The 27,930-nt window shown below is 40.0% G+C and overlaps 1 protein-coding gene across 1 annotated transcript; it reads right to left on the bottom strand.

Annotated features, from left to right (window-relative positions):
• SLC16A4 (solute carrier family 16 member 4) lies at positions 1–27,339 on the bottom strand. Its single transcript, XM_052638033.1, has 7 exons — positions 27,259–27,339; positions 15,436–15,568; positions 14,664–14,807; positions 14,322–14,483; positions 9,907–10,118; positions 8,817–8,910; positions 1–161 (listed from the first exon to the last, which is right to left on the bottom strand). The coding sequence occupies exons 1-7, from the start codon at positions 27,337–27,339 to the stop codon at positions 1–3; spliced, it is 987 nt and encodes a 328-aa protein (XP_052493993.1).
• Between the last annotated feature and the right edge of the window lie 591 nt (positions 27,340–27,930).

Genomic DNA, 27,930 nt, shown 5'->3' with positions numbered 1-27,930 from the left:
TTAGCCTCTCACTTGACTGCAGTCTTCTCTCTTTGTCGTCACACTGTTTTTCCATCTTTCAGCCAATGGTACGAAGAAAAGGGAAACTGAAGAGAGGAGATAGCATGCTCCCGAGAAGTAGTAGGAGCCGGTGTATGTCTGGGTATAATCATATAACCAGCCTATTAGGAAGGAAGGATTTCTATTAATGATATAAATCGTGCCATTAGTAGTTCTCAGCCATGAACCATTGAAGGAAGGAGCCTCCTGTAATTAGTCTGTATTGTGACCCATTAGAAAGTTAGTCAAGCTGCTTACCTGTCTTATTTTCTGTTGAAGCTGAATCAGTTCCATCTGAGTTAGTGGTTTAAACCTTGGCGAAAAAGTAATTGTGGACCCAGAGCCCATCTCCAGTGTTATAATGAAAGTTGGAGAAATTGGGAACACACACCATTTCATTTTACAATTATTCTTACAAAGAAAAAAAAAACTGAACTATTTTCCAAGGGAAAAAGTGAGAACTGATTATTATCTTTTTTTCTTCACTGAACAAACATTTGAGTTCTTTCTATGTTCCCAGCGATGTGCTAGGTGTTGATACCATAATGAGCCAAACTAGACATGGCCCCTGCACTCATAGTTAGTGGGGCTTTAGGTATTACACCTGTAATAAGGGCTATGCAGGGATGGTTCAGGTGAGAACAAGTGAAAAGGAACTGACTTGGCCAAGTGGGTTAAACAATGACAGTATTTCTCCCTGAAATCAAAGTGTTCTTTTAAAACAAGAATTGAAGGGTTCTCAGAATCATTTGGTTGATGGCACATACTCGAATCACCCTGGTAGCTCAGATGATAAAGAATCCACCTGCAATGCAGGAGACCCAGGTTTGATCCTTGGGTTAGGAAGATCTGGAGAAGGGCATGGCAGCCCGCTCCAGTATTTTTGCCAGGAGAATTCCCTGGACAGAGAGGCCTGGCAGGCTACAGTCCATTGGATCACAAAGAGTCAGAAACGACTGAGCGAAAAAGACTTTCACACACTAGAACTTTAAGTGAAATGCCTTTTTTTTTTTTTTTAAGTGAGTTTGGGGGCAAGGAATATTAGTACAAGGCACCAATATTTATACATTATTGCAAAAGTCATTCCTATGAAAAAGGCATAAGTCTCAAAATTATTATGAAAGGGCTTCCCAGGTGGTGCTAGTGGTAAAGTACCTGCCTGCCAATGCTAGAGACACAAGAGATGCAGGTTCAATCCCTGAGGATCAGGAAGATCCCCTGGAGAAGAAAATGGCAACACATTCCAGTATTCTTGCCTGGAGAATCCCATGGACAGAGGATCCTGGTGGGCTACAGTCCATAGGGTCGCAAAGAGTCGGACATGACTGAAGTGACGTAACACATTGTTAGGAAAATAATTTTGACCTCAGATTCCCTGAAAAGGGCTTAGGACCTCTAGGGTTTCACAATCTTTTCTAGATTATTGTATGCATATTATGTTTGTAGATGCAAACTTATAATAATATGAGTCTTATAAGTATTTATATTTAAAATCCTAAAAAAACCTTAAGGCTATTCTGATCATTTATTCAAAAAATTTTGGTACCATGTGCAAGCACAGTTCTGGATACTAAGACTATATCTGGATAAAAATGGATGAAAATATCTGCCTGCATGGAGCTGACGTCATGTCTTTTGATTTTCACTTATATCTTGGAACGTGATTTCTCACTGGCTGGGTCTGATTAAAATAAAATTTTTATCTGATTGTGTATTTCTTTATCTCCTATCCTGTCCTCTGTTCTCTTAGTTGGCTCTGATAAATACTTTTAATTTTTGTTTCTTTGCATTATTAGCTTTTTGTTTCCTTTTCTAAATGTAATGAATAAATGGGATGTTTTATTTAAATTCAGCTAACTTTAAGTTGCTTCTACTTACTAACTCCTTGCTTGATCAGTGACCTCAATTAAATGTTTCTTGGAGATAAGCATAATAGTGAAACCTACTCACATGTTTTTGTATTATGTTGACTGACCTTTAGATATCTAAGAAACAGGTGACCATTCTAATTAACTTTTCTAGAAATGCCTATAAAGGAGAAGCTGGATATCAGCAGCACCCCCTTTTATCCTTTGTCACCCCTCCCTTAGTCCTTTAGAGTGTATATACATAGCAGGGGTATTAGAAGTTGTACTCTGGGAAAAGACTAGAAGTTCTTGGACAAGGAGGTAGCTAGTGCTGCTGAAGGGTCAGGAGGATAAAGCTAAAAATAGTGAAAATGAGTTGTTTTATAAATCCTAGAGGGACTTAAACAGTTTGAGAGAAAACTGCTTATAAAGCCATTCATTTCACACACATTTAAAGTCAGAATCTTGTTTCTGAAACATTAAAGATTAAGATATATTTAGTATATTTTCTTAGCAGGGCAGGGAATTATTTAGCATACTATAGAACTCCTTCCATGCAAAAGTTTTATTTCCATGCAAAGATTGTTTTTTTTTTTTTAATTATTATTACTACTTTTTTGCTGTATTATGTGGCTTATAGGATCTTAGCTCCCCAACGAAGGATTGAACCCGGGTCCCTGGCAGTGAGAGCATCAAGTCCTAACCACTGGACTGCCTGGGAATTCCCAGTGCAAAGTTTAATGAAACAGTTTGTTTTAAATCTATTTCTCCTGTTCATGCTTGAGAATTGAGAGATTTGCATATTTTAAAATTATTTCTCTAAGATCTAATTGCCATTCAGTAGGATATTAATGTACAGTTGAGTAGCTAGTTTTATGATGCTGTTTATAATAGCAAATAGGTGAAAAGTGAGATAGACGACTAAATTGTATTATTATTAATTAGTTGTCCTGTGAAAGTATTAGCTTCATAATCAAGGTAAATGTGGGGCTTCCCTGGTGACTCAGGGGTTAAAAGTCTGCCTGCCAACACGGGAGACGTGGGTTTGATCCCCTGGAAAAGGAAATGGCAACCCACTTCAGTATTCTTGCCTGGGTGATTCCATGGACAGGAGGACCTGGTGGGCTATCATCCATGGGTTTGCAGAGTCAGACTCGAGTTAGCGACTAAACAACAACTAGCTAAGTTAAATTTATAGCTTCATTGTTCTAACCAAACGTCTCTCTTGTTGGAATAATTAGCTTTTCCCCACCACTGAAAGTAAAAAAAGACTCTATACGGAATTCCCTGGTGGTTCAGTTGGATTCCATGCTTCCCCTATAGAGTGCAAGGGAAGTAAGATCTTGCATGCTGCCAGGCACAGTCAAAAACGAACAAACAAAAAGATGGTATATTTGGTTTGATTTTATTAGATCTTTGTACTTTTTTAATAATAGCATAAAGTAGCTGTATACAAATGTACTTTCAGCCCTAATGAGTTTCAGGGTTACTGTTGGTAGTTTGGAAACCACTGCATTCTAATCATTTTTGAAAGGAAATACACACATAAATTGACATTTAAGACTGGGTTTCTCTGTGGTCATAGCAAAAGCATTGTGAATGGCAGAGAATACCAGCTACAGTCTAGGAAAGCATGCATGGATCTGAGCCTCCACTCCACACTAGGGAATACTGTATGTAGTCAACATTCTGAGGAGTACTGGCTGCTGGTGCAGATTTCCTAAGCTGAAGTGCCCTCTAAGCATTTCCTTAATGTCTCCAGACTACCTGTGCCAGATACACTTAAGATGCATGTTAATTGTGCAAATTCATTGGCTCCTAAACATCTTCCTCCTAGGCGGCACCCATTTGATTCTTACGTACAATGAAGTTGGGGTCCAAATCCTTATAACTGTGTAACCTTTGTTCTGGACAGAAATGTCAAATAATGTTTCCTGTGATAATTTAAAACAACTGGGGAGATAGGACTCAGCTTCCTTAAACAGTTTTGAAAACCAGTTTTCTTATAGGCAAAAAGGATTAGAATCTTTCAAGATTGGTGTTTAATATAGTATTCTAAATTCATTTTTTTAAATGTCATCATTTTAAAACTACTCTATCATTTTATGGGTTAAACCATACATGTTTAAAAATGACTGACATCTTGCCTAAAAAGTATTCATGTCTGTGATAGCTCAGAAGGTGATTTTTAGCTGGGTTTATAAATCCTTTACAGTAGGATTACTACTGTAAGTTTATTATTGGTCTTTTTGTTAAGATTTAAAATACTCCTAAAAGGCCCTTAATTCCAAAGTTCCTTGGTAGTAGTTCAGACTAGTTGAGAATTCTGTAAGTGATTTGCTGTTGTTGAACTAGAGCTCCTAGCTAGCTATTGGGCTGTAGCATAGTGCTAGACTTCTGAGGTACAGAGATAATGATCTTTTCACATTCCTGGGGTCCTGGCTTTTAGCAGCCTTGTCTTTTTACTTTGGGTGTGCTGTACAAATACTTCCTATATGTGCCATGAGGGGAGAAAGTCTTGGGAAACATGGTTTAGCAGATATAAACCTCAGTGTCTTTTAAGATAGGAACTCCCTAAAGACCCTGTGATAGAAGTTTGCTGGAAGATTTACTGGTAGTGCTTTAATTATTGGCTCTGTGTTATAAATTTTATTAAGAGGATTTTGGTCTGTGTTAGGATGTTGAAACTTGATTTCTTGGCCTTGCAAGGGAAGGACTACCTCCTCCTCTTTTTTTTAAACCACAGTAGAGAGCTGTTTGGAATTTGTTTTTGATGTTTTTATAGGGATTCATTAATCTTAGGGATACTGAATCAAAGTAAAATTCTGTGCGGTTTGTTGTTTATGGGGAAAATAACCACTGGATAAATAAATGATTTAAATCATAAATAAATCAAAATAAATGATTTGTTTTCTTTTGCCTCTTCAGAGTATAATATATTCTTCAGGATTTAACGGATAAGGAGCTTTGTTCTGCCTTCTTACTTGTCCCCCATACCCTTAATATCCAAAAGGGATTTATAGCAGACCAAAAGGTTGTTTGTGTATTTGTTTTCCAAATAAAATTTTAGGCCATAGAGAAATTTTCAACTGACAGGGTAAGATGACTGGTAAAACTGTAGAGGGCATGGTTGATAAAAGTTTGAGTGAGGACTGGGTGGAATATTTGTTTAACATTGTATCTGAAATAAGGATGGAATAGAGGTAGGAAATGATCTCATTTCATGAAGAGATGCACTTTTTTGCATTAATAGAGAGACAGGCTTAGATGGATGAATTTCCATTTTAGTCATTGTCTTCTCTTGTAAAACACAGATAAAATGTTGATGCAAAATTAACCAGTTTTGCTCCATGGTATTTCTGATGAATTGTGAGGTTGAAAAATCATAGCAAGAGGGAAAGAAACATTCTAGACGAAGTCCTAGTGTTAAGTCCTGGCTATGATTTATGAAACAAACAAAAATAAATGAACAAACAAACATGTAAATGCAGAGATCAGAGTAGTGGTTATCATAGGCAAAGGGGCAGAGGGGAGGGCTAAATGGATAAGAGAGACCTCGACTGTATCGATGGAAAATAAAGTTTTGGTGGTGAAAACAAAAAACAGTTATCTATGACATTTTAAGTGAGTTTTCAGACATTTGATTCAAATATAAACATATATTTTAGCTTAATATATGCATTTATCATTTGGGAAATGGAGGGGTAGGTGGAAGAAGGGAACTATACTCAGTTTGTCTTATAGGCAGCTAATATGGGCCATTGGTGTTTTTATTTTTAAATGAAACTGAACAGTCCATAGCATTTTGAGCTCACATGTCAAATCCCTAGGGTACAAGATTAGGAATTTCACATAAGTAATGTATATCTGTCTTGTATTGATATATTGCCCAAAGCACTATTTTTGTACTTATATTGCTAACAGAGGTCTATTGGAAATGTATATTATGTTTTAAAAATATTAATATTTTTTATTTTTTCACAATCTTTCAAGCTTCCATCTTGGTGTTAGTGTATAGTTCTGGATGGCATCTACCAGCAAAAAAACAGAATTTGGGTTTGGATGAACAGTGACGTTTGACCTACACTTGGGTCAGCTGACCCATTCTGAAGCAGGTCATGTTGTTAACTAAAATTGAATTTGTTGCTCAGTAGTGACAAGAACAGGGAGGGCTGTGAGGTGGAGTGGGCAGAGTGATCCCTTGTGGGGAGTGTGTGTGTGTGAGGGGATTAATTTTAGAACTACTAATTTATTTCAATCCCTGTCAGTTTTAGTCAAGATCTGATAAAGAATTTTGTTGCTACTGTAGTTCTTAATAATTATGTGTTACAAAAAGTGTATATATAATTTTCTTACTTCTTTAAACATTCTTTTTTCTTAAAACATTTTTTTTAAGAAAATAGGTTCCTTGGGTGTCCTATGCTTCCCCCCCCGACCTTTCCTTGAGTTATTAAAATATGCTGTATAGGACTAACTTGTTTTTCTTTTTCATTTCCATACAGGAAGGAGAAAATTATTGTTCATGTACCATTTTTAACTAGTCTTTTGACTGAGGATTATTGTGAAACATTTTACTCTTTGCTCGATTGCTCACTTGTAATACCTGTAATTTTTATAGGAATTTCAACTTTTCTAATTTGATAGTAACAAATCTAGGTAAGTATAAAATGAGGATCTCATACAGTTCAGAAGATCTGAGTTTGGTTTAGAAAAATATTTTGTAACCAGTAAGCCTTTCAATTTAGTTAAAGCTAAAGACAATAGTATAACTGTCCATACCAGTTGAGAGATAAATGGATCTGCAAATCACTATTTCTGATGTTCTTAAGTAGTTGCTGCTGGAAGTTAGGGACAAATATAACAGCCTTTGTAAAATCCTCTTTGTCATTTCACAGAACAGTGACTTACAGGAGCAAGGACTATCCTGAAATCTCCCTTCAACAGGATGCCTAGCACAACTTTGTAGTCAATGAGAGATCATGATACAGAGAAGGAAGCTTAACTGAATTATATATCAATACTAAAAATCTATACTTAAGCTTTTAGCAACAGCCTTATCACTTCCTTTAACTTTTTTTGTAGAACTTATAAAATTTATGATTGCCTACATAGTATTCTGAAAGTTAGCAGGTAAAAATTCTACCATGAGCTCTGTCTTTATCCTTAGATATGGTGCTAGGATATTGTGGATATTGGGTAACAAAAGGCTTGTAACTTTTCTTTTGACTCACAATAAGAAATGTATTTATATCACATATATATTTTTTCTATTACATAAGTGTGTGTGCTTGTGAAATAAATTTCACAATAAAGTGATGCACTCTGTTTTCTGATCTGCTCTGTGGTCCTTTTTTATTTAAAAAAATTTTTTTTTAAAGACCAACAAATTAGTTTTGAAACCTACATGTGTATATATATAGCTTTTTCCTTTTAAGTAATACTCCTCACAATGCTTGTGTTGTCTTCCCATACATACATTGAACTGTTAAACATTTTAAATGTATACAAAAATGTGTATCTCTAAACATGTAGTTTTATTACTTGCTTTTATCATTTGAATAATATATTCTGTGCCCTGGTACTTGTTACCTCCGATGTTTTTGGCTTAACAGAACTTAGAAAGTTCCAAAGTGTCTTTGGCACAGTGAGCGAAGAAGGGTTAAGATTGAAAAAATTTATCAGCAAACTGTATTTGAACTCTATTTTCCTCTATTTCACTGACCTGGATACAGGACATAGCGTAACTCTTCTTGGAGCCTCTAGTGTTTCGTCTTTTTTTTTTTTTTTACCACTCCTGTTATATAATAATTCTGGGCTATAAAATTCTTGCCTATTTTCCAGTTATGAAGTATTGGCCAAGTTAGACCTCATGGAAAGAGGTGTGTTCATAAATTCAAATCAGGACTTAGTTGTATATTTGTATACATTTTTTCTTTAGATAGGTATACTGAAATTTAACCTCAGATTAGTGGTACATTTTTTTTTACCTTCAGTAATAATTTCTTAAGTTTTTATATTTTTTCTTTTGATATTTGCTTTTCTCAGTCTCAAGTTTATAGAAGTGCAAATCTTATGTCATTATAAAACATATTAAAAAAATGTGGGGCAAGATCCCACTCTTTTTCTGTCTTACTTCAGGACTGAGGGAAGCAAAAGTAATTTTTAGATTGGATTCCTTATTGTGGATGATTAGAAATGCTGTAGTAATTTGTAATTCTGCATACTATAATTCTTTTACTAATGTCTTATATAGTATATTCTATATACTGTAATTCTTATAGGCTCTCAATAGTTGAGAACCTATAGCATAAGATACTAAGGCTTAAGTCTGTTTCCTAAAAATATTTGTGTGTGAGTGGTTAGTCTTTTAATAGTCTTATGTTCCAGTAGGTAAAAAGTGAATGTAAAACAATACTTCGGTCTTAAAGTTTATTTAAAAACAGAACTCCCCTAAGTTTTACTATGCTTACACTTAATGTGTCTCTCTCTAGTGGCTGCACATGTCCTCTGCACAGATTCTGGCATTTAGTCTTAAGGCACGTCTGAAGAGCAAAGGGATCAGGCCTGCAGTTTTCAAGCTATGTAATGACTGATGTTTAGATAAAAGGTGCTAGTAGTTTTTGTTTGTTTTTTTTATTTTTAAGCATCATATACCTTTGGGCTTCTGATAAAACTCTGGATTGTCTCTCCAGAGAAGTAGATACATACACAGTCCCTGCTACAAGACTGAAATCTGCTTAGTGCACATCTGGTGAATTAACCCTCAGATTCTCCTGGTTTCATAATGGAGTTGTGCGAGTTGGTACATGAACAGCAGAGATGATCATCAGTTTCTTTTAACTATCTAATATTGTCATTCCATGTTACCATTAATCATGGATCAACATTTTGGTTCATTGTGATTGAAGTTTACTAAGGCTGAGCCGTTACCTGCTAAAGGTGGTCCAGAAAGGACAGCCATCCCAGCAAAGAAACTTGCAAGTCCCAAAAAGCTGTGTACTGTAGAATTCCCAGACAGATCAACCTGTAGGGATTAGAATCCAGTGTTAACCATATTGAGGGTGGTATTCTACAGAGACTTTTACCTACAGAGGGATAAAATACTGTGTATGTTGTCTCAAGCTATGAACAGTTGGCTTCTGAGTGGTTTGGATGGCATTCTACCCTGATATGAACCATTGGTTTTAATTTCTTTTTAAAAATCTTTTAGTTAGTTAGTTCAGGGATATTTTCCCCCCTGAGTCTCACTGCTCTTTTCTGTTAGGAAATGATATTTACAGTTGGAGCTGATAGTAGTATTCTTCAGTCCACCTATGGCTGAGTACCAACCACTGGTTTATAAGAAATCAGATACCACAGGAAGTTGATTTAAGTGTTAGAAACTTTTAATTTTTGCTTAAGCCTCATAATACTCTTCACCACTTATGCTAATATTGATACCAGGCCTGAAGATTCCTGGGGATTATGTTCCGGCACACTGGGAACCTAGTTCTAAGGACCCATGGGGTTCCAAGAAAAACTGAGTATTTCTACAACTCCATTCCATTCAGCTCTAGGATTTTATGTCGATTTGGGATAAAGATGGAGAGGAGTTAAAAGCACAATATCCCTGTTAAGGTATACAGAACTTCTCTCAACAAGAGAGAGGTCATCACTTGTCAGGGAGCCCCTTTTTCTTTTAAGGAACTCTTCCCAGATGTATCCTAGAACCAAAGAAATTTCTGGAGCTGAAGTAAAGAATAGAAGCCTAACCTGGGAGACTGATAAAGTAGAATCCTTCTGTTCCCTATTTTGCTTTTGCTTCTTTCCTGTTCCACATGGCTAGTCCTCTCATCATCCCTCTTTTCAAGATAAGATGAATAGCTGGATAGGATGTAGCTACATGGTTTCTGAGGCCTTGGGTATATTGTTTTTGTTTTTAGTTATGAAAGTAATACAAAGTATGTTTTCTCTTTGGGGGAGATGATTCTTCATACTTTTACTAAATGGTGTAAGAACATTAACAAGTGTGTCTACTCACCAGTACAGGAAGTATCAATGCCAGGTAACCACCGGAAAAGACAGCAAAGGAGATGGTATAGGTCATAAGTAATGGAAATGTGGTGGCTAAAGGAGCAAGCAGGTTAGTGACGCCACAGAGGATGAGGTAAGACTTGTGGTAATGATACTTCTTGATCCAGTTTTGATCAGCAACCCATCCAGAGATAATCTGACTGACTGTTTCAATGATACCTGGAACAGTATTGAAAAGGTCTTATGAAATCCCAATTGCATTTTTCTAGCCCTTTTGAAAAATGTAAATGCGTAAGGCATCTTTTCCTATGCTGTAAGACTTCATTCACCCTGTGGCTAGGGCATATGAGAAAAAAAAATGGTTTGATTTGTATCGTTTCAGTTGCTCAGCTCAGTCATGTCTGACTGCGACCCCGTGGACTGCAGTAGGCCAGGCCTCCCTGTCCATCACCAACTTCTAGAGTGTACTCAAACTCATGTCCATTGAGTCGGTGATGCCATCCAGCCATCTCCCCCTCTGTTGTCCCCTTCTCCTCCTGCCTTCAGTCTTTCCCAGCATCAGGGTCTTTTCCAATGAGTCAGTTCTTCACATCAGGTAGCCAAAGTATTGGAGTTTCAGCCTCAGTCCTTCCAGTGAATATTCAGGGCTGATTTCCTTTGTATCAGTAGATTCTATCATTTTTGTACCCAAACATTTAATAAAATACTGAAAAAACCCCTCCAGATTTGGGTGGAGGAGTTATCAATTGTTTATTCTGATTGTGTTTGGAAACTTTATACCACCAAACTGGGAATACCAGATTATAGAAGACCCTGGGCTCAGTAGGCCTCCCTTGAAGAGGTCCTACAGGTGAGGAAGTGAGATTTCTTGAGGATTAGTAGACCCACAGGTTAGTGTCTTAGGGAAGTCAAATGGTGGATGACTGGAGTATAAATAATAAAGTCTTACATTGGAAAAAATAATAGATGTTGAGACACTTTCTTAAAATTGCATATGAGGTTTGGGTAGTTAAGTCCTCCAAAGGTTATTATGGTTAACTTGAAAACATGTAGGAAGTCTGGAAATGGGAAATCATGTTTTGAATGTTGGCGCTGTGGTGTAACTTAAATAAAATTTAAGAATAACATTTTTTACTGAGTTTCATGGTAATAGAACCTTCTTATCCTTTATCCTATTATATGTAATGTACCAGTTAAATACTGAAAGAGATTTTCACCAAGAGAAGCTTGAGCTGCAGTTGTTTTTTACTTAAAATTCTTCCTACGGTTCAAATGCAAATTGCTCCACAAAAAGGTATTTAAAATGCATACTACCATCTCCATATCTGTTTTTACAGGTTTTTCCTAGAATGCATATCGAAACTTATATTCTGGCCTTGTAAAGCCGTGTGTGTGTGTGTAAGTTGCTTCAGTCGTGTCCAACTCTTTGTGACCCTGTGCACCATAGCTTGCCACACTCAGCTGTCCATGGGTTTCTCCAGGCAAGAATATTGGACTGGGTTGCTTTGCCTTCCTCCAGGGGATCTTCCAAACCCAAGGATCAAACCTGAGTCTTCTGTGTCTCCTGCATTCACAGACAGGTTCTTCACTACCATTAGCACCACCTGGGAAGCCCTGTAAAGCCCTAATCTGATCTAAATTGATACTACCAGATATTTCAGTGGAAAACATCAGTTTAGCTATGTATCTTTTTCTTGGCGCACACAAGTTTTATTTGACCAAAGCAGTTGGAAATGGGGTGCTGTCAGTTTTGCAAGGACTTGGTAAAAGTCTTTTCCAGAAATTAGCAAGAGAGAAGTTAATGTTGTGCTACTGAGAATTTCCAGGTAGCGCAAAGCAGTTCTGTTTCCTTCATTTTCACGTTTTTAGATTCCCTGTTTTGTCAGCTGAAAGAATCCATATTTTCTGGATCAAGCATTCTGTTTCCATTTATTTTTATAAATACTCAACTAAAATGATTGGTTTTATTTTTCATTCTAGTTCATTTTAAATGTTAGCCAATCCATTAATGACTAGCCTAAATACACATACTTGTCTTATCCCTTTACTATGAGTTAAAGGGGGAAAATCGTTAGCTACAAATATTGCTAAAACATTATTGAATGCTAATGATAGTTCAGGTACTATTTTAAACTCTACATGCATTACTTGTTTAATCCTAGTAACCTTAGGAGAGTAGATACTATTATTCATATATTGCGGATAAGGAAATCAGGAGACAGAGGCGGCAAGTAACTTGCCCAAGGTCATAACGGTCATACACTGCAAAAGCTTGAACCTGGAAAATCTAGGTCTAGAACCAGTTCTTTAAACCACTGCACTGTGCTGTCTACGTCAGATTTTTTTGCTTCCTAAAATGACTGTTTCCACTACGATCCAGCTTTGTAAGGTTCAGTATCTAGCAAATACTTAGCTACTGACCTGTGAAAATAAAACTTGGTTTGGGATCCACTGTCTTGTAGGGAGAGCCTGTGTGCAAGATGCAGTGACAGATCTGTGGACGGGAAAGCTTGCTGCTCCCATCAGCTTCAAAAGACTTGCTTTCCTGGCCCTCCCAAAACTCCTTTTTAAAAATATTATTTTTCTTCAACTTTTTAATAAAATGTAACCAATTTTTGTAGAATATATTTTTCCTTTTGAGGGTAAGGTAGAAGTAGGCTTTCTTACCAGCTACAGAAACAAGGTAGGAGGCATCCATGATGTTTATCCCCAGTGTTTTGGCTCTGGCTACCAGGTGAAAGGTAGGGATGAAATATGCCAGCTGACTGAGAAGAAAAGACCACGTAAATATGTAGAAAAAAGGATTCTTAAAGAGAGAAAAGTCAAAGAGTTTTTGTTTACAGCTCTGCGAAGTATCCTTTTTCCAATAAGTTTCTTCATTAGTTTTTTGGAAAAGTCCGTTTCTGTTTTGTTCATTGTTGGACTCTTTGCTTTGATTTTGTGAGACAGTTAAACTTATACCTGGTCGTCGTTCCTTGTGCATAATACTGTCCCTGATGGCCAGCTCTTGTATCTCATTGCAGCATGTTTCTGTTCCACATGCTGCCTCTGGACCACTTGGAGATAAACTACTTTCATCTTTAATATCAGAATTGCTCTTGATTTTGATATGAATAGGTCGCAAGAGCATACTAGAAGGAACCAGATGCAATGTGATAGCTCCAAGTAATATAAGGGCACCTAAACAGGAGAGAAAAATTGAGAAGCTAAAATTACCTCTTTGATTTCACAATACTCTGTATCCTTAGACTCAGTAGAGGCCCCACAACTAAATATTCATAGTACAATAATTCCTGAAAGCACTGCTTTGTCTTTGAATTTAGCTGAAAGTATTTAAATCCATTGACTTAACTGTTAGCCATACACACTGCTGTATCTTTGTGAAAACGGAGACCTTTGGAGATAGCCAGAAAGCCATACCAAAAGTGGCCTGGGAGGAGTTATTTGTACTAGAGGAAAAAAATGTTTTGGTGTGTTGGTTGGGGTGGAGAGGGGGAGTCATATTTCAAATGTTAGAAGATTACAATGTGTTTTAAATTCTGATTTGAGGCATTAGATTTAGGTACAGAAAATACCAAATTGGGCAATGGGAATTATTTGGAAACTGCTTTAGAAGAGGAGATAGCTGTTTCATCTCATGATGTTTTAGATTCCTTGAAAGAAGACAGATACCAGTGTTGCCTTTGAAACTGAGTAGTTGCTTGAACTTCAGCATGTCCTGACCAAAGCTGTGACTTGTGTGTGTTGCTTCTAGAGATAGAATTGGCTGTAGGTTCTACTATCTTGCTATCTTGTCTTAGGGATTTGTCAGCTGGTGCTGTTCACTATATTAGTGATTTTTAAAATCAGGAATAGAAAAGGGAAAGTTCAACAAAATTGCTCTGTAGGTAGGAATAGTCATATATGTATATTTACATAGATTTTTTTCACCAATAACGAGGTTATTTTAAACCAATTGTTTTATCTCAGGTATGAGAAAAATTATAGAGTGAATGATTTTTATTCATTCATGAAAATTTATAGTTGACAGTATATAAATATTATTAAGGAACATAATCCTCTTTTTGCCCAGTTCTATCCTTTTTAGTGAATCTGATGGAGGAGTCTTTTATTTTTCTAATGCAGATGTTTTTCTTAAAAAATGTGAAAAGAGAAGCTTTGTTTGAGGCAGGGATTCTTGCTTCCCAGGAGTACTGCTATCCCTGCAAAGGTGTGCTCCCCCAGCCACACAAATTGCCTTCCATCCCCTTAGACTTGAACTCTGAGTTGCCTGTGTAGGCAGGGAAGGCCTTGAAGTAATTCAGAGTCTCTTTTGCTATCTGTTCTCCAGAGAAGAATCATGCTCACCTCCTCTCTAGTCATCAAAGGGGGAGGGCTCAACATTAAATCTTGCAGAATTGATTCTGCAGGTTCAGGACTCACCTGTCCAGTCATACAGATCTATCAGGACTTTCGTAAAGGGTGCCAACAGAAATGTCAGTCCCATCCCTGAACGGGCAATAGCTGTAGAAAGAGCTAATCGTTTTTTGAAGTATTTGGTAGTGACCACAGCAGCAACTTGGTACAAGAAAGCAGAGCCCAAACCTAAAAGGAAAACATAATGTTAATAGCTAGGAGTCACTTTCACATAAAGTGGCTTGGTACTGGATGAGATATTCGCCTGAACCTGAGGTAATATAAGTTGGCCTTTTGAACTCACAGTAAAAGGAGAGTTTCCTGGTTCCTTTTTTTTTTTTTTAAGTCTTATTCTCACAGTGGACTCACCAGGTAAAAGTCCCATAGTCACACAAAGAAAGGGAATGCTTGTAGCCCAGCTGCTGATCAGATATCCACCAGCAACAAGGAAAGCCCCAAGACCGGAGGCAGTTTTCTCTCCAGTTATATCACAAATAACAGCAACTAGGGGACCTTGGGAAAAGAAACAAATACGAGTTAAATTTGCCCCGGCATCCCTTCTCTTCTGGTGTACAGTTTAAATGGGCAACTGAGGGAAAATGAAAGGACTTTACTTTTGTGTATCCTTCAAAGGGTGTCTCTTGGGTTTCTTAATATTCCTAGTTCCATACTATTTTGCTTTTTTAGAAGAAGAGTTTTTGTTTTTTGTTTGTTTTGAAGAAAAGATGTAAATAAGCAGGTTTGGAATGGAAGCTTACTGAAAAGGTATTATAAAACCTCTGCAAGAAAAGATTGTGTCCAGTGACCTAAAACTAGAACAAAGTTCAGTTATTTATCTACACTGTGATGAGTATGCTTAGATGATCAGGTCAGAGCTTTATGGTCTGACTTCCCAGTTGAGAGACTGACTCACTGAACCTATGATGATAAATTTATTCTTCAACTTCATTTGTTTGAACCCCAATTTTTCCAGTTTTGCCAAGTTAAGTGGAGGTGAACACTGTAAGTCCTTACTTTTCTCAGCTTTACATATTGATAAATGAACCTGAGTTTTAGTAATGCTTCTGTCTTGAGTGACTGACCGATGAATCTTCTTGAAATTGCCCTGTGTGTTCCTTCTCCTTGGAAAACAAGCTTATACCTGCAAAAAAACGAAGTGATGACATGATGGATCCAATCCAACCAGTTTGCTCTGAGGTGCCTTCAAACTCTTCTTGAAAAACCACAAAGAAAATTGCAAAAGTCTTGGTCATCCCCATCACAAATACATTTACCTAAATCAAAGCAGAGCAGAGTCCAAGTCAGGTGGTGAGTAAGCCATTACAGAGGAGGTTAGGACTGCTGGCAGCTGTGATTCTGGCTCACCTGTATTTTACAAGTTTGTTTGCCAGTTCCTTTTTGTAACGTATTTTATGGGATGGTTGTCCCATTAGAGTGTCTAATCACGTTACATGAAAGCATCGATTTAATCCTCATTACGGCGCATGGAATAGGTATGTTAATATTGTATTAGAAATTCAGGGAACTTCCTTCCATGCTCCTAATGCAGGGAGGTCCAGATTTGGTCCCTGGTCAGAAAACTAGATTCCACATGCCACAATTAAGAGTTAGCATGCCGCAACTAAAGATCCTCTGTGCTGCATTGAAGATCCTGTGTGTTGCAACAAAGATCCAGCACAGCCAGACAGATAGGAAGAAATACAGGAAGTTAAGGTTTAGAGAGCTTATTGACCAACCACTGTACCATTCTGTTAACAATAGCATCTGTTAAAAACAGCTAATTCTAGTTACCTCTGTGAGAGAGATGTGTTGGTCCAAATAACCCAAGAGTTTGCTTTAACTCTGCTTTTGAGCTGAATATGCCGGGACAGCAAGGGTTAATGATGGTGTATGGTCCCCTTATGTTTGGGTCATGTGCCCCACTCTTCAGTCCCACTTTACCCTCCTTGCCCGCACCATCCTTCTCTCCACTAGGGGGAGCACCCTCTTTGAGGTCAGGTTTTCTTTCAGTGCAGTACTCTCATTTGTTTCTTGGAATTCTGATTAGAAGGGGGTCAGTGAGGAGCAAGGTTCTGAGGGGAACTGGAAGGGAGGCTCAGCCAGTCTCTAGTAAAAAAGCCCAGAAACCACGCCTACTCACTCTGTCTACAGGGGCTTCCTAGTGGCCCCTTTCTTTTCCTTTGTTCAGTGGCCTTGTTTGAAGGCTACTTTCTCTGCTTTGAAGTTGGCCATGCTTTGTGGAGAGCTTCCCTGGTGGCTCAGACGGTAAAGCGTCTGCCTACAATGTGGGAGACCTGGGTTCAATCCCTGGGTCAGGAAGATCTGGAGCAGGAAATGGTAACCCACTCCAGTACTCTTGCCTGGAAAATCACATGGATGAAGGAACCTGGTAGGCTACAGTCCATGGGGTTGCAAAGGGTCAGACACGACTGAGCGACTTCACTTTCTATGCTTTGTGGAAGGACCACAGGTCCTGGGTTCCTTATCACTGATTCTTTCTCTCTGGTTCTGCACTGATCTCAATTTATAGTGAGATAGACATAGACAGTCATTCACTATGATTGACTGTCCATGGGATTTTCCAGGCAAGAATATTGTAGTGGGTTGCTATTTCCTTCTCCAGGGAATCTTCGGACCCAGGAATCAAAGCCTGGTGTCCTGCATTGCAGGCAGATTCCTGCACTGTAGGCGGATCCTTTACTGACTGAGCTATGAGGGAAGTCATGTTGGAGTTGTGAATACTGTGTTCTGCCTGCAGTCAGCCTGCCTCTGCTGGAATCTTGGCTCTGCTTTGTACTAGGGGTGTGACCTCGGGTGAACTACGAAAGTTGCACTTCCTCTCTTGTAAAGTGGAGATAAAGGACTAGTTCATAGTTCATAGTTCCATCTAGTTCATAGGACTGTGAAGACAGAAAATTCTGGTAAATAATAACCTATTAACTATGTTTTTGTCATTTTGTGTAACCATTCTACTTTCCCAAGAGCTTGAGACTCATATTACTGTCTGTGATATCTTTCTAACTCAGGTTAACTTACTCAGAAGTAAATTCATCTTTCTCTTCCCCCATGCCTGTTTTCCTTTTCATTTCTCTTGATGGGTACCATCTACTGACTCATCCAAATCAGAGACCTGCCTCCATTTAGAAACTTCCTTTTCTCAGCTTCTACCTGCTAAATAAAGTAACCAAGACGTTCTGCTCCATCCTCACCAACAGACTCTTCAGATTAATATTATTTCTTGTCTGGAGTGAGGGACTAGGAATCAGTGGTGGCTCAAAGGCTTCAAAAGAAGAGATGGTGAGGAGGAAGTCCTTTAATGTATTCTTCCCATTCTGACTTGATAGAAACTATAAGACTTTACTTATTTAGAGTGAACAATGCTATGGACACCAGGGCTATATATTAAAAAATGAAAAGGTATTTTATCAAGCACTTCGTAATCATAATGTTCCTCAAAGGTACCTCTATCAGGAAATGAGGTTAGAGAATATGCATGAACTTTAAATGACACAGACTTGTTTCTTCTGGTTCAGAATACAGAGTGGTGATTGCATCCTCTAATGAGCAAGGAGCAATACAATGGGTCCTCATTCTATAAAATTACCCTTCCTCTTCTGTGGTCATGGACTCCGTGCTGGCATCTGCAGGATGCTGGCTTCTAGGTTCTTAGCCACCTGAATTTGGCGAACTACTGGTCCCCAAAAAAGAACCTTTTGTCTCTGGTCTTTCCTTGATGTCTCAGCATAGCAGCAGTAACTAGATGTGACTTGTCTCTACTCCCTGGGACTGTACCTTCCACTGTGTATATCAAGAAGACCAAGAAACAGCCTTTGTATCTACTGTGCCTCCCTCCCTTAACTTGTAACCTTCCAACTTTGTTCCTATTTGACTTAGATAGTACAAATCTATCTAGACTTTCAGGCTAGATCCCAAGGTCTAGATATTCCATTAGTTAACTGAAGTCTGTAGTCTACTATTTCATCTCATGTTTTAGACTAAGGTTGATGGGTTTCAGTCCTGTTCCAGAGTCCACATCAGACATTATAAATGGTCTTCCCCCAAAATAAAAGCCCCTAGAAATTCTGCAGCCCTCTTATTTCCTTTTTATCATTAAAAGCATGCCGTCCCCCCACCCCCACTCCCATAGTAAGAACTCCCTCACCAGACCATTCTAAGAATATTGTCTTGGGAAAGGAGGGCTGGATCACAGTGGCTCCTTTTTAATGCAGAACACAGGCTTTGTCAGAGATTATTGTTTAATAACAATAGAGTTTTGCCCAGAGAACGCACTGGTCATAGCAAACACCCTCTTCCAGCAACACAAGAGAAGATTCTACACATGGACATCACCAGATGGTCAATACTGAAATCATTTTGATATATTCTTGGCAGCCAAAGATGGAGAAGCTCTATACAGTCAGCAAAAACAAGACTGGGAGCTGACTGTGGCTCAGATCACGAACTCCTTATTGCCAAATTTGGACTTAAATTGAAGAAAGTAGGGAAAACCACTAGACCATTCAGGTGTGACCTAAATCAAATCCCTTATAATTATACAGTGGAAGTGAGAAATAGATTCAAGGGATTAGATCTGATAGAGTGTCTGAAGAACTATGGACAGAGGTTTGTGACATTGTACAAGAGGGAGGGATAGAGACCATCCCCAAGAAGAAGAAACAAAAAGGCAAAATGGGTGTCTGAGGAGGCCTTAAAAATAGCTGAGAAGAGAAGCTAAAGACAAAGGAGGAAAAGAAAGATATACCCATTTGAATGCAGAGTTCCAAAGACTAGCAAGGAGAGATAAGAAAGCCTTCCTCATTGATCAGTGCAAAGAAATAGAGGAAAACAAAAGAATGGGAAAGACCAGAGATCACTTCAAGAAAATTAGAGATACCAAGGGAACATTTCATGCACATAAATGTTTCATGAGCACAATAAAGGACAGAAATGGTATGGACCAAACATAAATAGAAAGAAGAGGTGGCAAGAATACACAGAAGAACTGTACAAAAAGGATCTTCATGACCGAGATAAACACAATGGTGTGATCACTCACCTAGAGCCAGACATCCTGGAATACAAAGCCAAGTGGACTTTAGGAAGCATCACTACGAACAAAGGTATTGGAGGTGATGGAATTCCAGGTGAGCTATTTCAAATCCTAAAAGACGATGCTGTGAAAGTGTTGCACTCAATATGCCAGCAAATCTGGAAAACTCAGCACTGGCCACAGGACTGGAAAAGGTCAGTTTCATTCCAATCCAAAGGAAAGGCAATGCGAAAGAATGTTCAAACTACCACACAATTGCATTCATCTCACAGGCTAGCAAAGTAATACTCAAAATTCTCCAAGTCAGGCTTCAAAAGTACATAAACCATGAACTTCAAGATGTTCAAGCTGGATTTAGAAAAGGGACCAGAGATCAAATTGCCAACATCTGCTGGATCATCAAAAAAGCAAGAGTTTCAGAAAACCGTCTACTCCTGCTTTATTGACTACACCAAAGCCCTTGTGTGGATCACAACAATCTGGAAAATTCCTCACGAGATGGGAATACCAGACCACCTGACCTGCCTCCTGAGAAATCTGTATGCAGGTCAAGAAGCAACAGTTAGAACGGCACATGGCACAACAGACTGGTTACAAATTGGGAAAGGAGTACTTCAAGGCTGTATATTGTCACCATGCTTATTTAACTTCTATGCAGAGTACATCATGAGATACGCTGGACTGGATGAAGCACAAGCTGCAATCAAAATTGCCAGGAGAAATATCATTAACCTCAGATATGCCGATGACACCACCCATTTATGGCAGAAAGCGAAGAAAAACTAAAGAGCCTCTTGATGAAAGTAAAAGAGAGCGAAAAATCTGGCTTAAAACTCAACATTCAGAAAACCAAGATCTGGTCCCATCACTTCATGACAAACAACAGATGGGGAAACAATGGAAACAGTGAGAGACTTTATTTTGGGGGGCTCAAAAATAACTGCAGATGGTAACTGCAGCCATGAAATTAAAAGACGTTTGCTCCTTGGAAGAAAAACTATGACTAACCTAGACAGCATATTAAGCCAGAGATGTTACTTTGCCAACAAAGGTCCGACTAGTCAAAGCTATGGTTTTTCCAGTAGTCATATATGGATGTGAGAGTTGGACTATAGAGAAAGCTGAGCACCAAAGAATTGACATGCTTTTGAACTGTGGTGTTGGAAAAGACTGTTTAGAGTTCCTCGGACTGCAAGGAGATCGAACCAGTCAATCCTAAAGGAAATCAGTCCTGATGTTGAAGCTGAAGCTCCAGTACTTTGTCCACCTGATGCGAAGAACTGACTCATTTGAAAAGACCCTGATGCTGGGAAAGATTTGAGGGCGGGAGGAGAAGGAGATGACAGAGGATGACATGATGATTGATGGCATCACCGACTCGATGGACACGAGTTTGAGTAAGCTCTGGGAGTTGGTGATGGACAGGAAAGTCTCGCATGGTGCAGTCCATGGGGTCGCAAAGAGTTGAACACAACTGAACAAAACTACGTTATACTACTCCAGGTTCCTCTCTAGTATCACCTTAGCTCTTGACCTTCACAAACTTCTTTCATCAAAGATTAGTCTGTTAGGTTATCTCTGCTTCCTCTCATCTCACTCCAATGCATGCCTCTTATCAATGTTATTAGAGACTTCATTGTTGCAAAACCAATAGGTCATATCATTTCTATCATATCTGGCCTCTCTGCACCATCTGCTTCTGCACATTTCTGCCTTAGTTTTTGGGATGCTAACTGCTAACTGCTTCTCAGTTTCCTCTGAGCCATCCTCCGCCCATCCCCTAGGCCTCACTTTCCCCAGGGTTCTTGCCCAGCTGCGCAGGAGCTACTCCATGTTCAAGGTCAGGAGGGGCGGCCTTGAGGAGATACCCCTCATCCAAGGTAAGGAGCAGTGGCTGCTCTCTGCTGGAGCAGCCGTGAAGAGATACCCCACGCCCAAGGTAAGAGAAACCCAAGAAAGATGGTAGGTGTTGTGAGAGAGCATCAGAGGGCAGACACTGAAACCATAATCACAGAAAACTAGTCAATCTAATCACACAGATGACAGCTTTGACTAACTCAATGAAACTAAGCCATGCCGTGTGGGGCCACCCAAGACGGGCGGGTCATGGTGGGGAGGTCTGACAGAATGTGGTCCACTGGAGAAGGGAATGGCAAACCACTTCAGTATTCTTGCCTTGAGAACCCCATGAACAGTATGAAAAGGCAAAATGACAGGATACTGAAAGAGGGACTCCCCAAGTCGGTAAGTGCCCAATATACTACTGGAGATCAGTGGAGAAATAACTCCAGAAAGAATGAAGGGATGAAGCCAAAGCAAAAACAATGCCCAGATGTGGATGTAACTGGTGATAGAAGCAAGGTGCGATGCTGTAAAGAGCAATATTGCATAGGAACCTGGAATGTTAGGTCCATGAATCCAGGCAAATTGGAAGTGGTCAAACAGAAGATGGCAAGAGTGAACGTTGACATTCTAGGAATTAGCGAACTAAAATGGGCTGGAATGGGTGAATTTAACTCAGATGACCATTATATCTACCACTATGGGCAGGAATCCCTTGGAAGAAATGGAGTAGCCATCATGGTCAACAAAAGAGCCTGAAATGCAGTACTTGGATGAGATCTGAAAAATGAGAGAATGATCTCTGTTCATTTCCAAGGCAAACCATTCAATATTATGGTAATCCAAGCCTATGCCGCAACCAGTGATGCTGAAGGAGCTGAAGTTCAGTGGTTCTATGAAGACCTACAAGACCTTTTAGAACTTACACCCCAAAAAGTCCTTTTCATTATAGGGGACTGGAATGCAAAAGTAGGAAGTCAAGAAACACCTAGAGTAACAGGCAAATTTGGCCTTGGAGTATGGAATGCAGCAAGGCAAAGGCTAGTAGAGTTTTGCCAAGAGAATGCACTGGTCATATCAAACACCCTCTTCCAACAACACAAGAGAAGACTCTACATATGGACATCACCAGATGGTCAACACTGAAATCAGATTGATTATATTCTCTGCAGCCAAAGATGGAGAAGCTCTATACAGTCAGCAAAAACAAGACCGGGAGCTAACTGTGGCTCAGATCATGAACTCCTTATTGCCAAATTCAGACTTAAATTGAAGAAAGTGGAGAAAACCACTAGACCATTCAGGTATGACCTAAATCAAATCCCTTGTGATTATACAGTGGAAGTGAGAAATAGATTTAAGGGACTAGATCTGATAGAGTGCCTGATGAACTATGGATGGAAGTTCATGACATTGTACAGGAGACTGGGATCAAGACCATCCCCATGGAAAGCAAATGCAAAAAAGCAAAAGGGCTGTCTGAGGAGGCCTTACATATATCTGTGAAAAGAAAAGAAGCGAAAAGCAAAGGAGAAAAGGAAAGATATAAGCATCTGAATGCAGGGTTCCAAAGAATAGCAAGGAGAGATAAGAAAGACTTCCTCAGCAATCAATACAAGGAAATAGAGGAAAACAACAGAATGGGAAAGACTAGAGATCTCTTCAAGAAAATTAGAGATACCAAGGGAACATTTCATACAAAGATGGGCTCGATAAAGGCAGAAATGGTATGGACCTAACAGAAGCAGAAGATATTAAGAAGAGGTGGCAAGAATACACAAGAACTGTACGAAAAAGATCTTCACGACCCGGATAATCACAATGGTGTGATCACTCACCTAGAGCCAGACATCCTGGAATGTGAAGTCAAGTGGGCCTTAGAAAGCATCACAAGAACAAAGCTAGTGGAGGTGATGGAATTCCAGTTGAGCTATTTCAAAGCCTGAAAGATGATGCTGTGAAAGCGCTGCACTCAATATGCCAGCAAATTTGGAAAACTCAGCAGTGGCCACAGGACTGGAAAAGGTCAGTTTTCATTCCAATTCCAAAGAAAGGCAATGCCAAAGAATGCTGAAAACTATCACACAATTGCACTCATCTCACATGCTAGTAAAGATTACTGAAAAAATTCTCCAATCCAGGCTGCAGCCATATGTGAACCGTGAACTTCCAGATGTTCAAGCTGGTTTTAGAAAAGGCAGAGGAACCAGAGGTCAAATTGCCAACATCCACTGGATCATGGAAAAAGCAAGAGAGTTCCAGAAAAACATCTATTTCTGCTTTATTGACTATGCCAAAGCCTTTGACTCTGTGGATCACAATAAACTGTGGAAAATTCTGAAAGAGATGGAAATACCAGACCACCTGACCTACCTCTTGAGAAACCTATATGCAGGTCAGGAAGCAACACTTAGAACTGGACATGGAACAACAGACTGGTTCCAAATAGGAAAAGGAGTACATCAAGGCTGTATATTGTCACCCTGCTTATTTAACTTATATGCAGAGTACATCATGAGAAACACTGGGATGGAAGAAGCACAAACTGGAATCAAGATTGCCAGGAGAAATATCAATAACCTCAGATATGCAGATGACACCATCCTTATGGCAGAAAGTGAAGAACTAAAAAGCCCCTTGATGAGAGTGAATGAGGAGAGTGAAAAATTTGGCTTAACGCTCAACATTCAGAAAACGAAGATCATGGCATCTGGTCCCATCACTTCATGGGAAATAGATGGGGAAACAGTGGAAACAGTGTCAGATTTTATTTTGGGGGGCTCCAAAATCACTGCAGATGGTGACTGCAGCCATGAAATTAAAAGATGCTTACTCCTTGGAAGGAAAGTTAAGACCAACCTAGATAGCATATTAAAAAGCAGAGATATTACTTTGCCAACAGACGTCCGTCTAATCAAGGCTATGGTTTTTCCAGTGGTCATGTGTGGCTGTGAGAGTTGGACTGTGAAGAAAACTGAGTGCCGAAAAACTGATGCTTTTGAACTGTGGTGTTGGAGAAGACTCTCGAGTCCCTTAGAGTGCAAGGAGATCTAACCAGTCCATTCTGAAGGAGATCAGCCCTGGGATTTCTTTGGAAGGAATGATGCTAAAGCTGAAACTCCAGTACTTTGGCCACCTCATGTGAAGAGTTGACTCAATGGAAAAGACTCTGATGCTGGGAGGGATTAGGGGCAGGAGGAAAAGGGGATGACAGAGGATGAGATGGCTGGATGACATCACCAACTCGATGGACATGAGTCTGAGTGAACTCCGGGAGTTGGTGATGGACAGGGAGGCCTGGTGTGCTGCGATTCATGGGGTCATAGGGAGTCAGACATGACCGAGCGACTGAACTGATCTGAACTGAACTGTACTCTCTGGTGACTTGAATACTCTGACTTATAGTTGAAATCCCTGTGTGTGCTGCTAACTCACAAGTCTCAGTATGCAGATCCTTGGCTGCAGATACACGTGTACTATACTGAACACATACATGACTGGTTATGTCACAAGTCTCCCAGACTCAGTGCCCAGTGTTAAGCCCTTCAAGCCTTCTTTAGGTTTTGTCCCCTTCACATGTCCAACTCAGTGAAGGGCATTATCCTCCGTGTTGTCCAAGCCAGCATCCTAGGACTCCATGATTCCCTGTCTCCCTGATATTCAGTTACTCTACAGTCTTAACAATATCTCTTCAATATTGCTCAGATCTGTATTTTTTCTTAAAAGTCCTCCAAAGTCCCTGCCCATCTCTCCAACTTCATATTTATCACCTTGTTTATTCATGAATGTGTCCATCAGTACATCCATCCGCCCATCTTCCAGCAGGTATTTATTGAGTGCGTTCTGTGTTTTGGCTGCTGATCAGGGAACTTGGCTTATAGTGGTGAGTAAACAGACCCAGCAAATGGCCCTGTGCTCATAGAACATTCAGTCCAGAGAGACAGGCTGAATACAGAAAACAGTCATGCAGATTATGCAGTTTTAAAGTATGGTAAGTCAGAATGAGTCCTTTAAAAAAAAAAAGTAGGGAGCTCCTGAAGGATATGTTATTTCCTGGGTTTTTCACTCACCTTTTCAGGAGCTCATCTATTCTAGAAAAGCAGACTTATACAGGCACGAAAGCATCATCATCCAAGTACCCAACTTACTACTGTGGCTGATTGGCCTGAGTTAATTATTAACATTTTGCGGACCCAAAATGTTTTATGTGTGTGCTTAAGAGTAGCACCACCCCCCAAAAAGTGTGCGTGCTCAGTTACTTCAATTATGTCCAACTCTTTGTGACCCTATGGACTGTAGCCCACCACGCCATGCTCTGTCTCTGGGATTCTCCAGGCAAGAACACTGGAATGGATTGCCATGCCCTGCTCCAGGGGATCATCCCAACCCAGCGATCAAACCCACGTCTCCTGTGTCTCCTGCATTGCAGGCAGATTCTTTATCCACTGAGCCACCAGAGAAGCCCATAAAAAGTGAGAGATTGTTTACTAATCTCATTATTAGACAACTGTTCTTAGCAGCCACTAAATTTGATAACTTCCTATCCTCAGAGCATAATGCAGGAAAAAGTGGGAGAACTCAAGGTCCTCACCAATAACGCCGGTTCTGCAAAGCCTGGGATGTGAGGAGGTGGCCCAGCCACAGGAAGGCTCTCAGACTTAGTGTGTCCTTGTTTTCCTTTCTAGTAACACTTCTGGGAGGAAGGAAAAGAGATTCCGTGTTCTTTAGTAATGAAGCTAATGTTTAACAAATAGTCCTTAGGTTATGAGTTTTGTATTATGTAAATCCTGGCTGAGGACCTCTGCCTTCCTCCTTTCCCATTCTCTGTCATGATGGAGGAGGTGTGGTCCTTCTATACTGTGGGCTGCAGGTTAGTTAGAAGTCACCAGGACCTGAACTCCCCTTCTTGGAAGCTTCTTACTGTAGGACTGGGCTGAGGAGGAAGATCAGGAGGGAAGGATATCTTTGTTGAGGACATCTTAAAGTTGACTTACTTGGGAACACTTAAGAGGCATCCTGGAACTGGTGCCACACTCAGGGTTTAAGGTATAGCAGTGAAGGTATTCATCAATCCCATCAGGATGACCATGCTGGTTCAGATCACCACAGTCTCACATAACAACCCCCAGAGCTTCTGGGAGGATGAGGGACAGAAGTTAATTTAAAAAGAGTTGGATCTGCTTATGAATGAAGGGAAAAAATCAGGCTCCAGTTTCAGGATTCACAACCCTGTCTTCCTTTCCAGACATGTCAGAAATATACATTGGGCCTAACTCTGGCATAAGTTATGGTTGGTGGGGATGGGTTGGGAAGTGGACACCAGGCAGAACAGAAGAAAGGTCCCCGCCTCCTAGGAGAGAAGGAGGTTGCTTGCAGCAGTTACATGTTTACTTGACTGAGCTGGGGAATCCCCTCCCTGCCCACCCTGGCAGAAGCAAATTTTAGCAGTTTCTAGTGCTATTTCCAGAGAAGGCAATGGCACCCCACTCCAGTACTCTTGCCTGGAAAATCCCATGGATGGAGGAGCCTGGTGGGCTGCAGTCCATGGGGTCGCTAAGAGTTGGACACAACTGAGCGACTTCACTTTCACTTTTCACTTTTATGCATTGGAGAAGGAAATGGCAACCCACTCCAGTGTTCTTGCCTGGGGAATCCCAGTGATGGGGGAGCCTGGTGGGCTGCTGTCTATGGGGTTGCACAGAGTCGGACACGACTGAAGCGACTTAGCAGCTGCAGCAGCAGCAGCAGCAGTGCTATTTCTCGGATGGCTAAATGTGATTGTCCCCAAATCCTAACTGCCATGCAGCCAGGGCAAAGCTGCTAGTGGTGGCTGGAGCATTCTGTAGGGTTAAGGAATGCTGAGGAGGAGTAGGAGACAGGATGGCAGTGTTTCTGGTTTCACTCAAGGAGAACATTTTCAACTTGAAGTTTCATGGGCAGTTCCTGGCCTCACTTGGATCCCCTTTCCATTCAAATGTCAAGGGGCTCATGCGTGATCTTCTTGTTAGGCTGCTCTGAGCCTTTCCCCAGAAAACTTTCTTTCAGGCAGTGGGGAAGGAGAAAGTAATTTACCAGGAAGAAATGAAATACGACCATCCATCCCCAACCTCCATCCAGGGTTTTCTTGTAAGGTTGAAACTTCCTCTTCAGCATGATGCTTCGTTTGTTTTAAATGCAGAAGATCCCTGTGACAAATCCAAGACAGACGTTGGCTTAGTTGAGAAACTGATCTGAACTTTAAACTTTATTCTATTTTTCTGTGGTATAAAACTACTTATGCCAGGCTTCCCTGGTGGCTCAGTGGTGAAGAATCTGCCTGCCAATGCAGGAGACATGGGTTTGATTCCTGGTTCGGGAGGATCCCGCATGCCATGGAGCAACCAAGTCCGTGCACCACAACTACTGAGCTGGTACTCTAGAACTCGAACCTGCAACTGCTGAAGCCTGTCCACCCTAGAGCCCATGCCCCACAACAAGAGAAGCCACTGCAAGGAGAAGCTTATGTGCTGCAACTAGAGTGTAACCTCCCACTTGGAGCAATTAGAGAAAGTCCACATGCAGCAATGAAGACCCAGCACACCAAAAATAAATTTAAAAACCACTTGTAATTTTTTTCAGCCCACCTCTTTAAGAATAGATGATTTCTTGTCAGCAAATTGGCACTTGCCTGTCAACTAGAAATTGGCATTTTCCAAGAGACTTTGCCAGCGACTGAACAGCAACAAGGGATCTGCCATCTGCCTC

The sequence above is a fragment of the Budorcas taxicolor genome, chromosome 3 (genome assembly GCF_023091745.1).
Source record: "Budorcas taxicolor isolate Tak-1 chromosome 3, Takin1.1, whole genome shotgun sequence".
Classification (NCBI taxonomy): domain Eukaryota; kingdom Metazoa; phylum Chordata; class Mammalia; order Artiodactyla; family Bovidae; genus Budorcas; species Budorcas taxicolor.
The sequence above is the reverse complement of the archived record's forward strand: the minus strand, read 5'-3'. Positions and strand labels throughout refer to the sequence as shown.

Bases quoted from the DNA above. Each gene is read 5' to 3' on its own strand.
- SLC16A4 (XM_052638033.1), bottom strand. From the start codon at position 27,339: ATGCTGAAGAGGAAGTTTCAACCTTACAAGAAAACCCTGGATGGAGGT. The intron at 14,484-14,663 runs GTGAGTCCACTG...TTTTCCTTTTAG, and splicing joins GACTATGGGACTTTTACCTG to GTTTGGGCTCTGCTTTCTTG. The intron at 162-8,816 runs GTAACGGCTCAG...CCTTCCTAATAG, and splicing joins TTCTGGACCACCTTTAGCAG to GCTGGTTATATGATTATACC.